Raw genomic sequence first — 12,456 nt, forward strand, 5'->3', positions numbered from 1 at the left:
ATCCCTTGCTCCGGCCTATAATTTCTCAAGCGTGGAGGAGGAACCCAAATAGGCCGATCTACCAAAAAATAATTGCGGACCAAATAGTAGTGATGCACCCACCACTGCATCCAGGAAAATGAAGCCTTCACTCGATGATTGTACCCTGGAAGAAGAAATCGAGAGCCAAAATTTCTTGTTAAGAGCTGCTTCCCTATTAATGCCCAATTGTAGGGGCCGACTCCATAGCTTCTCATTGTCCATGTGACCTCCTCACTTTCCTAGGGCATAGCTTGATCATACCCAAATTGTTTGGCAAATCAACTCGGATAATATGGTTTTCGCCAGAACTCTACTCCTTCTCGCATAGGAAGACTACAAGAATGAATATAAAGAAAGAAGGTTCTCTCAACGAGTTCTAAGTTATTGTTATCATCAACATCTCTATCTTCATCTTGGTAATCCAAGTAAAAAGGGAAGAAATCAATAGATTCTATGTTGTCAATTTTATCCACTATCCATTCATACCCCTTCTTTATCATCTTTCGCTTTAAGAAATGCCACAGGGGTAGATGATCAGGATGGACATAAGCCGTCTCTGGGTCATTGTAAGTCTAAGGGAAATAAATGCCAAGCCATCTAGAGAAATAGTGCCATGGAGTAAAAGAAGATGTAACTCCTAGTGCCGGGCTTGAGCAGTGCACTACAGCATGACCGAAAGCTCTATATAACGAGCATATGATAGGAGGGGCCAAAGAATATCTTTTTCTACCTTCCGCCATTATGCCTGCCTCCACGAATAAAGTTGGTCGAATAGAGTCTGAGCCTTTTGAGCTAGGAAGCACGACTAAGCTCAACCAATAAGCCAAGAAAGCGACTAATTCAGTTTCAGTGGTGAATTCGGTCAGGCCCCTTATCTTTTTGCGATTGGCTTCTAGTTCGGCACAATGGCTACCAGGAAACCTGAAAAAAGAGGGTGTGAGCAATTTATATCTATAGGTAAGTATTGTCTGAAAGGTAAGAAAAATGTTAAAACACTTACACCAAGTATCGGGAAAAATGTGCGAGCCATTGAAGAGGGGAAATCTTATGGACGTCGGCAAAATAAGACGTTTCGCGAAAAAGTTCGATTGTTGATGCCGTAATTTTAGGTATTCTATTAGGAGCAACATAGATAAATTCCTCGTTTGAGGGAACGTATTCATCAAGGAAAGATCCAGAAATAGGCAGGCCAGCCATCCTATATAGATCCCACAAGGTAATAGTAACTTCTCCGACTGGAAGATGGAAGGAATTTGTAGTTGAAGAACAGTACTTCAAAACACCATTATAAATCTTGTGACTTTTTGAAAAAACTCTAAGGTGGCTTCTATGGCATGATATATCTTTGCTGCAATAAGGACATTTTCGTACTTCTTCAAGATTGCTTTGGCCCATGCACTGTAATACGGATGATCAGTCCAAAGCCCCCGCGTCTTAAATTCTTCCTTACCCCACAGGGAGTCGCGATTACAAAAACGTTGTTGAATCATTTCGAAGAAATGAGTGAAGTATAAGGAATGGGGATTGTACCATGGTGTGAGGAAGCGCATATATCATATTTGCTTGGTCTTTTGGGTTAAGCCTTTCTCTGTAAGATAGCCTTCAAGGATTTGCGGCTTTTTTATCACCAAATTTGTCACATACAGGAGCCTGTTCTGTGTTATATAGTCGGTCGGTTCACTTTGAAGTATGGACTAGTGGCGCTGAAGTTGCAAAGGGAGAGCAATAGTCTCGTCTTTATAAGGGTTGCGAAATTTAATCGCCTTAGCATTTAACTTGATTGAATCCCAAGCATTTTGGAAATGCTTGCGATTATGTTCTCGAATCTTTTCTTGAAAAGCTTCATCTTTACTATTTTCTCTTGTTTGCTTCGAAATTACCGGAGCAGGAGAAGCTTCAGCAGCAGAAGGACAAGTGTCATCTGTGCGAAAATTGGTTGTGCATTTCAACCAATCGTCCCAATCAGATTCTTGTCCTGTAGTAGGGGGCCCCTTTATCTCCTTCATCATTACAGCCATGCGGATATGTTCAGATAGGTGTTGGATGCAATCAGCAAAGTTAATAATGACAGGAGCTGGCTCTTTGAAAAAGGAAGAGTAGCCTTCAATAGATCTGGGTCTTTTCTAACCATGGGTCTTGACTAATTGTGAGTCAGAAGGCCCAACAGTACTTGGGGAGGCGAGTGGTCTTTTTGAGCTAGCTATCAAGAATCTATACGGGAGACGGTGAACAAATTAAAATCAGGAAGGGAAGTTCATTAGGTTAAAGGAGAAGTATAAAAGATTGCTAAGAAGAAAAGGGTGAATAAATTTGAAGTCCAAATCTACATTTAAGCATATGTCAATGTGCGTTGTGCGCAAAACGTTGTGCGTAAAATATTATGCGCTAAAATGATTGTGCGCCAGATCATTGTACGCAAGATCATTGTGCGCTACCTGTCCTTGGGTGTTAAATTTTGATTGAGTGCAGAGAAGTGTTGCGCGATGAGTCCTGCTGTGTGGGATAGGTGTTGTGCGGCGCACGCTAAGTCCTGTTGTGAGAGATAGGTGTTGTGTGGCGCACAACGTTGTTTGTGTGAAGAATGGCTTGACGTGCAAAAAAGTGTGAAGCAGGCGGAAGATGAAATGGAAGAAAAGGATGTAAGTCCTGTATTTATAGGTAAGCTCTTAGCGGTTGTGCGCAAGATGTTGTGCGGAAAATGTTGTTCGCGACCCGATAAGTGTAATTCATTATGCGCCAAAGAATTTATGATTATGCGCACAACAAAGGAAAGTTAAAATTCATTATAAAAACTGAAATATTGATCCTACATTGTTTATTTTGTAGATAAAATATAAAAAAATGCAAGATCAAGGGAGCATCGTTGAGGCATAAAAAGAGAGAAAGAGAGCAGATATTCATTATGCGCAGATCACTATTTAGCACAGAAGGTCATGGTGCGTAGAAGGTCATTGTACGCAGATCACTATTGTGCACAAAAGGTCATCATGAGCAGATAGCCATTATGTGCAGAAATTCATTCTGCGCTGGAGATGTTGTGCGACAAGAGGAGTCAATCCGCACAGTGAAGCATGCACAAAGGAATCCACACAGTAAAGCACACACAAAGGAATATGCACAGTGAAGCATGCACAAAGGAATCCGCACAGTGACTACGTGGCATGTTCCCACGTGTGAGAAGGCTAAAAATACCTCCTGACCCCTTAGTAGGAGGTCATTAGCAACTAATCAAGGAGAAGAAGAAGATTCTGAGAATAGAGAGAGGTACAGTCCGCATTCATTGTGCGAGATGGGTGTTGTGCGGCGCACAACACTGTTGGCACACAAGACTATCGGGCGCACAACAGCCCAAATGCACGATAATACTTAGCGCACAACAGTGTTCAGTACGTAACAGTCTTCAATATACGGCACTTTGAGCACATATTGTCTTAGTGCATGATGCATTTATTTGTTTTGCCTATGTTTGTTTTCTATTACAAGTTATGGAGATTCTGTTTTGAGAATCAAAGGAAAAAAAAAAAGATGTAAAAAAGCTTGGACTGAATAAAAATATGATTATCTTCTTTATTTTCTTTTGTTTATAATTAAGTGAATAAAATAAATTTTCAAATCGAATGCATTTTTTTCTTGTTCAAAACAGGTACTAAAATATGGTCGCAATCAAAAGTTATCAATTTGGTCTGCCAAGAACATGCCGATGCCAAAGTTGAAGCATACGAATGGTCTTATGAGGTTACGGGCGTTATGATGAGATATATTAAAGAGTTTATAAACAGTTTTCCAACATAAACTTTTGTGAAGTGTGTTAAACCCCTAGCTCATGTGCATGCGCAAAAGTAAGACCGGTGGAAAACTTGACCTGAAATCCTTCGAGTAGAAAACCTGACCAGAAAACCTTTACTCGAGGCGTGTGTACACTTACGAAATACTCTCCCACGGGGGGTGGAATCAAACCCCGTTTGTCATCAAAAACAACAATTTACAAAACTTTGCTTAGCCACTACAGAAGACAAAATAGGCTTTGTAGCTGGTTTCATTGCACCCACATGTACAACAAATAAGATTTAAAAATTACAATAATTATTATCTTTTTTTAATCTTCACACTTTGGATTCCAACCGTTCACATAATCTCAAAGATAAAATTAAAAATAAAAAGTAGCTGATGTCATTGCAGCCAGATGTAAAACAAATAAGATTTTAAAATTAAAATAAATATTATCCTTTTTCATCTCCACACTTGGATTCCAACCATTCACCTAATCTCAAATATAAAATTAAAAATGAAAAGGAAACAATAGTTTTTATTTAGCGTTTATTCCAAATAATTCACAAGCGCTAAAGTACAGGCATGGAGTAAATATCTAAAAAACTTGTCTTTAATAAGCACTTTTAAAATAATAAAAAAAAAAAAAACAAAAAAATATTTTAAAATCTCTCACACGCTTGCAATTTCCACCTCTCTAAAGGCCATTTATCTCCGAGTAGGAATCTTTAGTGGGCTACTTCTTGATAGCCTGGTCCATGATATCTTCAATCAGAAGTGTCATGTTGATGTAAGAAGATCCGCCCTCTTCCATAGCCCTACTTGCCTTCTTCCCAAACTCTCTTGCTCTCTTTCTCCTCTCTTCTCCTTCATCTCCCTCATCCATCAACCTCTCTACACCATTCTTAACAGTTTCCATCTTCACCAACACATCCGCATTATCGTCTCGTTCAAATTTATTGGCACCCAGGAAGACGCCGAGATCGACTCCAATTCTCAGAACTTGCACAAGATACTTCTCATTGAGGAACTGCTCTCCAAACAGAGGCCATGCCAAGACGGGAACACCCGCACAGATGCTCTCCAATGTTGAATTCCAACCGCAGTGCGTCAAGAACCCTCCAATTGCCGGGTGTGATAATATCAGTATCTGTGGGGCCCATCCTCTGATTATAAGACCCCTTTCCTTTACCCTCTCCTCAAATCCCTCAGAAAGCCATTCCTCTACCTTAGCCGGTTCTACAACGTCTCTAATCACCCAAACAAATGGTTGATTTGAAGCTTCCAAGCCCAAACCAATCTGTATCAACTGCGAAGGAGAATGGCGGCATTGGCTTCCAAAACAAACATAAACAACGGAATTGGGCTTTCTTGAATTTAGCCAACTCAAGCATTCATGCTCATTGATAGAGGCTTTGTTCCCTCTTGCGGCCTTATCCGACATCTCCTTGTTGCAGAGAGATACAGGTCCGACGGTCCATACCTTCTTTCCCATAGCCTTTTGGTAGTACTCAAGGTATTCATTCTCCAATTCAGAAAAACTATTCACCACCACGCCGTAAGATTTTGCATCGGCATCTATGGATCTGATCTTGTGTAACTTTTGAAAATCAAGGTTGTTTAGGTTCGAATGTGGCAGCTGGGATTTCAGTATCTCAATTCGATGAGGCAAGCCTGGCACAGCGACTGGTTCCGACTCAGAGGCAACATTTTCGTGAGACTTGTAATGGTGTGTGTTGTGCAAGCACAAGAGAGAGAAGCAGCACATACCACGGAAAAAGATCCTCGGTATCTCCAACTTGCTAGCGGTTTCGGACGTCCATATGACGTTAGTGTCTGAAATAATGCAGCTCGGGCACGGTTGCTGTTCTTGAAGATACTGTTCTATTGGCTGCTGCAGCAAATTGACTGCGTTGATGAAATTCGTGAGCAATTCGGGAGCGGTGACATCCAAGTTCTCGCTTCCATCTGGCAAACCAGCTTCCTGACACGGGAAGCGGAATTCGGCAAGCCGGATTCGGAGACCGGATTCAATGGCACGGTCGATTCTGTTCTTGAATCTAGCAGCATTGAGGGTTGTGGTGATGATGGTAACTAGCACGCCACGCCATGCGAACAAGTGGGCAATGTCGAACATGGGAATCATGTGGCCTTGGGCGGGGAAAGGAATGAAGATGAAGTGAAGTTGGTGGGAATCTTGTGAAGCCATGGTGAGTTTTGAGAAGAATGATACAAAAGAAAGATGGCTGAATTCTGATTTGAAGGTGGAGTGTCTGGTGTGGTGCATATATACGACGATTCCAGTACCATGCGTTATTATTGGTACACGTCACAGGCACTTACGTCTTCTGAAAATTTTTTAAAAGGAAAAAAGAAAAATACATACGTAGAAACATACCTACTTCCTCTCGCTGTACATGTAAATTCTCTCTGCCGTATCGAATTACATAACAAGGAAATCTTTTGAGATTTGGGTATTCAATGGCCCCACCATGATGCATGTGTCAGATCCTAACCGTCCACGCAATTTTCCGTTTCGGTCTACCGCATGAGCCCAAAAAGAGGCAGATCCAGAGTTAAAGTGGACCACGCTAGAGAAAGCAGTGAAGATTGAAGCGCCACCGTTCAAACTATCCTAGGTCCAGTCCCCACGACGGCTATTTACCACTCAACCTATTCATTGACGCAGGGATGAACGTGATGAGGATAACTACTCCGAATCCACGGAGCTTCTCTGGACTCCTCACAGAGACTTCTCAAATCCATGAGGAAAGAAAACAGAAAATAGAAATAAATTCAAATAAATTCGAAATTGATTAATTGATGAATAAAAATAAGTTTACAACCCTTTAAATAGGGCTACCAAGCAATAGGAAAGAAATTAGAATCAAACTACAACTCAAACGCTTAGAATCCGCGACTTACTATAAATAGTAAACTTACTATTTATAGACGGCCGTGATGTCTACTAGTGCGCAAGGTTTTCGGCCAAAAATAGTAAGTGTCCTATTTGGCTTCACCAAACCGTTCTCCTAATTATTCTAAGCTCTTTTCACGTTGGGCGCAACTCCTAAAGCCCGACGGATGAAGAGTTATAATCAAACTAAAACTTACTATTTATAGTAAAAACGAAATTAAAACAGGGAAACGACCATCAATCCAGGGGTTTTTCGTAATTCCGGGCTGCGCAACCCGGCATAGCGGGTTGGTTGGCTTCAGTAGCTCGTTCTACCCTAAAATCATATATTTTACGTCAAATAACTCATTCCGGATTGCAAGATACGCCCGATTTAAGGTTCGATGGTCTGGATCACTTCTGTCGTCGACCGGGCCTTTTCTGATCCATCTTGGCCATGTAATTGTCCGCAACCCGCTCTACATCATTCATCCAGTCACGTAGACCTGGATGAAGGGAAAACACAAATATCAGGTTGATCCAGGCCTCTTGTCGTCCCAAGAAGTTTTTAAACACCATGCATATATAGTTACTACTGTTTCCTGCATTGTATTCTACATGACCTTCAGATCTGTCTCATTTTTCGGTCCATGTAATAAATGATCTCAAAATATGGATGAATGGCATGGATTGCATGCTAAGTAGCTCTATCCAGTTAAGAGTATTCTGTGAACTTTGCAAGGACTGCCACGATTTATGTATTTTATTTACACCGTGCGTTTATCTATATTTTACCCCCTTATTTCAGGTGATGGTATCCAAAACTCAAGTGGGCCATACCATGTAAAACCGTGGACCATACCACAGAGAACCATGTAAATTGAATGCTTACTGTCCAAAATTACTCCCAGTCCGCAAAAGTTTTATATCAAGCTGATATTTATGTCTTTCCTTTTATCGATTTTTGTATCTTCTTATAAATAAAGTTGGATGACAAATAAAAATCAATGTAAGCTCTATAAAGGTATTAATGGTTGTGGACTCATTATGCAATTGTTTTCTATTGTGTGGTCTACCTATACTTTGGTCTATCTTGGAATGAGCTAGGAAAACTAATAAGACACCTAAGCTCGCGTAGGAGGAAACAGTGTGGCCCCACATGATTTGTTTATTTTATCCACATTGTCCTTCAGTTTTATCAACTCATTTTAATATATTATTTCAAAATTGAAGCATATACAACGGTGTAGTGGATGACATCATCGGAAACTGTGTGAATTAAATGCCCACCGTTGAACACTTACTAGGGCAACAGATGTTTTGGATCAAGATGATATTTGTGTTTTCGTCCGACCTTACGAGCATGCACCCTTGGAAGGTTTCAATGATAAACGTCATTATCTCTAATTTTTATGGTGTGGTCCACCGTGAGCCTAAACTTGAGCCAGAAAGAATGGACGGACGGTATGGATAAAAGACATACATCAAAGGTGGCCCTACAGAGTTTTCTCGCTATAATCAAATCAAGTCGAGCCATACAGAGCTCGGAAAAGCAGGTGCAATATTAAACCATGTTCATCGCAGACATGCATTTTGCATCTTATCCATTTAAGTGACGTGTGTCATTACGTGAGCGGCTAATATGATGGCACGATCGGACACGGTCAAACGCCACGTGCTCAACGGCCTGGAAAATTGGCAATCGTGAATTTCACTATATATGAAAAACTCTTGAAGACTTTGATACTCTGCAGATTGTGATTGATGCTAGACAGTTATTCAAAATAAACTGTCGAAGTTTAGATGCGCATCACCCAAAAGTTATTCCTGTTTGGTTGTGTAAGTAACGAATTTAAAAAATAAAAATAAAAATACATGCACAAAAAAATCACATGGTTGGGGATTGTGCCTACTTCACTTATGAGATCCTGTTAAGATCACGAAGCTTCTCAAGAAAGAATTGCGGTCCAAAAACACATCTCTGGCATAATCCTAATTCAACTCTTATATTTATATCTCATATATAAAAATATCCAAAATATCCTACTCAATGGGGTTGAGTCTTTAGACTGAATTTCAAATTAAGTCTCATACGATTTACACAGGCGTTTGGCAGTAGGTAAAACGGGATTTGTGCCTTCTAATTAGGAGGAAATACCCTTGGCAAATGGAGGAGAAATAGCTTCTGGAAGCCTCAAGTATACTTAACCTGAATCTGTGCCCAGAGGAAATAACACCTTAGCGCCGATAGTGCACTTGGTTAATGCCATCACCAAATGGGTTATTCCACCGACAGTGGACGAGTGGACAGTGTGCTCATACCCAGTAGGTATTTCTTATTGCGGGACCGCATAAGCAAACTCCAAATTCAGGTTAGACGGTAATAAGCAAACGCAAATAAATCATAAAAAGCACACGTGCATTTTTACATTAAGAAAGAAGAAGAAGAAGAAGAAGAAGAAGAAAAATCCATAGCACAAAGCGATAACAATCACTATGAATGTGAAAAGTACAAAAGATATAAGAATTAGAAAACCCTCCTTTTCTCATCTTCAAACTCTAAAATGTTTAAACCCCAATTGTTCTACCCTAATCTGTTCACAACTCCAAGTATAGGGCTGTAATGTAATAATAATCTCGGTGAGACCGACGTTGAATCCACATGTACTAATCTCATGTGTTTTCTAAAAGTAACTAGAAGAAGAACTAGAAAGATGAAAACTTAAACTTGGAATATGTAAGAGTAATTGTGCTTAAAGTAATTAAAACTAATGAAATTTAAAGGTGGTAACTAAGGTGTCAGGGATCCACTTCTAGCAATTGGGAAGTTACCTTGCAATGATTCAAGAACACAACTGGAATCAAAGTCTTATCTTATCCAGTTGGTAAGAAGAGATTTGTCAGATCTCTGAACTTCTCATGAATCTAACCATCAATGGATAAGAGTGGTAAAGATTTGGAAGTGATTCCATTACTTAACCATGCCCAGGAGACAATACAAATAACAACAATTTAGCAAACCCACAGCCAATCATAAGAGAATTGTGAAAGTTAGGAAGGATTCCATCACCCACCCATGCCCATGGGACGATGGTGAACAACGAGATTTCTTAATTTCATAATCTCAATTCAAGAAAAGAAGATATTCAAAGCAATCGCAGATCCATTGTAATTTGAATCACAACAAACCATTAAACATTAAAAATATTCTTTCATAATCAAACTAGAATCCAGGAAAGTTCAACAAAACATGAATTAAAACAAAGCAAACATCCCAATCACACTACAAGCTTCACCTCTTAGCCCTAGCTAAGAGGTTTAGCCAACCATAGACATGATTGAACTAAGAACTCTTAAACAAAACAAAAAGACCAACTAAAGAGGAAGAAGAACTCCCGGACGGCGGCTCCACCCTTCCGTTCCACTCCTCAAACCCTAGAAGATTCTTAGGGATGCCTATTTATAGTTTTAGGCCTTGCACTTTTGCATTGTGTAGAAAAATCTGAAAACCGCCTCAAATCTACAAAATCCATGCAAAACTGTGTAACGCTCGAATGGTCGAGTACGATCCTCGACCGATCGTAGGCCACCCTGAACTGGTCGAGCAAGTCGGAATTTTAGTTATTTTATGCGCTGGAGTTCGATTCGAACACCCTCGACCGGTCGAGCCATGACTGGTTGAGCGGACTCTAGAACTAGTCGAGTCGGAGCCTAGACTAGTCAAGGATTGCGCAATTTCACTTCAAAACTCCGTTTTTCTTCGCTCTTGACTTGATTTTCTTGAATCTTTGGTATGTGCATTCTTCATTCTTGGTTCATCAGATCCATTCTCGGCTTTTGTAGTTCTTGAGTGTTAAATCCATGCTTTTAGCATCCTTTTCAATCCAAGCTCTTAAATCCATACATTTTCCTAGTCCCGAGCAAAGTATGCGAAAAATATTTCAAGAACACAGGATAATTTCTATAAACCCAAGTAATTTTTTAAAAAAAAAAAATTCAAATAATAGAATTCTAAGATATATCAATGTTGAGCATTAACTTCTCTTCACCTCAGCTCTAGCACTTAGTAAATTTTAAAATCTAGTTCAAAGTATTAATCCACAACTTACAACAATTCTCAACATTGAGTTCCATGGGTGCATAGTGAAATCTAAACTTATCACAATCAAAGGTTCAATTCTTTATTTCTATAGTAACATTGATAATCAAAGGAGTATTCAGGATAATCAAAACCTAAACCAAAACTTGCTTTACAGTTCATCTTTTTATTCTTCCAGCTTTTGATTTTTCCATCGATGGTTTGCACGCTATGTTCAATCTTTTCAATGATCTTCCATAGGTAGCCCTTTTCGACGAAAACTACTTTTTTTAGCTGGGTATTCTTTTTTTTTTCTTCTTTTTTCAATTCTTCTTATTGAACATGATGGACAAATTCCCTAGGTTGGTTCCTTCTATGCTTAATAATTATCAAGTTATCAATTCAATGTCGAACTGACACCTTAATGTGTAAGCTAGATATAATATATGAAATCATGAATCAATCAATGTTTAAAATTTCCAATCATGAATTAATAATTCGAAATTAAATGTGAAATCTAACAACTAAACCTAAGAATTATAAATCACCAACATTAAGTAGCTTATACTTCTAAATCATGGATGCACAATCAAAATCACTCAAATTTACAAAATTTTCAGCAAAAATTCACAAATTTGCAGGAAAATTCACAATTTCACAATTTCTGCTCAAAGACTAAAAAAACATTGATTAGCTTGCCTAATCCACACCCCCAACCTAAAGTGTACATTATCCTCAATGTAAAAGATATAAGCATGCAATACACATGAGGCAACGAAAGTAAAGGAGAAGTGATGGAAAGGTATTACCTGAAGAAAGAATCTAGAGGCTTTTCTAAGGGTTTTAAAGTAAAAATGGGTTAGCAAGAGGACTCAACAGACGATAAGGAAACTATCCTAAAAGCAACGGAAAGCAAACTATCCAAAATAGCATAAAGCCGACTATCCTAGACATAACATGAAAGCAATAAACTAATCATAAACTAAAAAAGCAAGGAAAAAACTACTCAGTCATGCCGCACAGTTCCTCCTCCAGCCAATATCTTGATAAATTTCTTAGTAGGTTTCTCAACAAGATCATCCAAAAGCCCTTTTTGTAATAAGCCAGAGAAATTTATAGACCTCATTAAAAATTTATCGTTGAATCACTTGAGGTATCCAAAGTATATATGATTCACCTGTAACTGAAAAAGTTTCAATGTTATATAACATGGTGAATCAGAGACTACAAGTTGATAAAATTCAGAAAAATTCTCAACAGATGATGTAGTCTCTAAATATTCCAAAGTTTCAGACTCCGGTTCAATTTTCAGCTACTCTTTTAATGGTAAGCATTTAAGATCTGGGGAAGGAGGGGCTGCAGAATAAGGGTTCTCTCAGTCAGTGACAACTACTGAAGTATTGTCTTATTAGGCATCCACTATTTCTTGTATCATGGGATCGTTTGAATCTATAAAGTATGCCAAACGATCGACTAAAGAGTTGAGAAATTCAACTGATAGTGACTCATTTTCCTCATTGAAGTTTGTGATGATTTGCCCAAGGATTCCATTATCTCTGGAAGAGGATAGAAGCATGATCTCTTGCTCCTGCACAGACAAATTAAAAATCAACAGGTGAAGAATTGATGTAAAGACTTTTTTCATCGATACCACTCAGTAAAGGCATTATATTGTCAAGGGTTGACAACTCAG

The 12,456-nt window shown here is 39.0% G+C and overlaps 1 protein-coding gene across 1 annotated transcript; it reads right to left on the reverse strand.

Annotated features, from left to right (window-relative positions):
- Window positions 1–4,456: 4,456 nt before the first annotated feature.
- LOC131257515 (UDP-glycosyltransferase 73C6-like) lies at window positions 4,457–6,243 on the reverse strand. Its single transcript, XM_058258325.1, has one exon. It carries the CDS (start codon window positions 6,074–6,076, stop codon window positions 4,526–4,528), a length of 1,551 nt encoding a protein of 516 aa, XP_058114308.1. The 5' UTR covers window positions 6,077–6,243; the 3' UTR covers window positions 4,457–4,525.
- Window positions 6,244–12,456: the final 6,213 nt, after the last annotated feature.

The sequence above is a fragment of the Magnolia sinica genome, chromosome 10 (genome assembly GCF_029962835.1).
Source record: "Magnolia sinica isolate HGM2019 chromosome 10, MsV1, whole genome shotgun sequence".
NCBI lineage: Eukaryota > Viridiplantae > Streptophyta > Magnoliopsida > Magnoliales > Magnoliaceae > Magnolia > Magnolia sinica.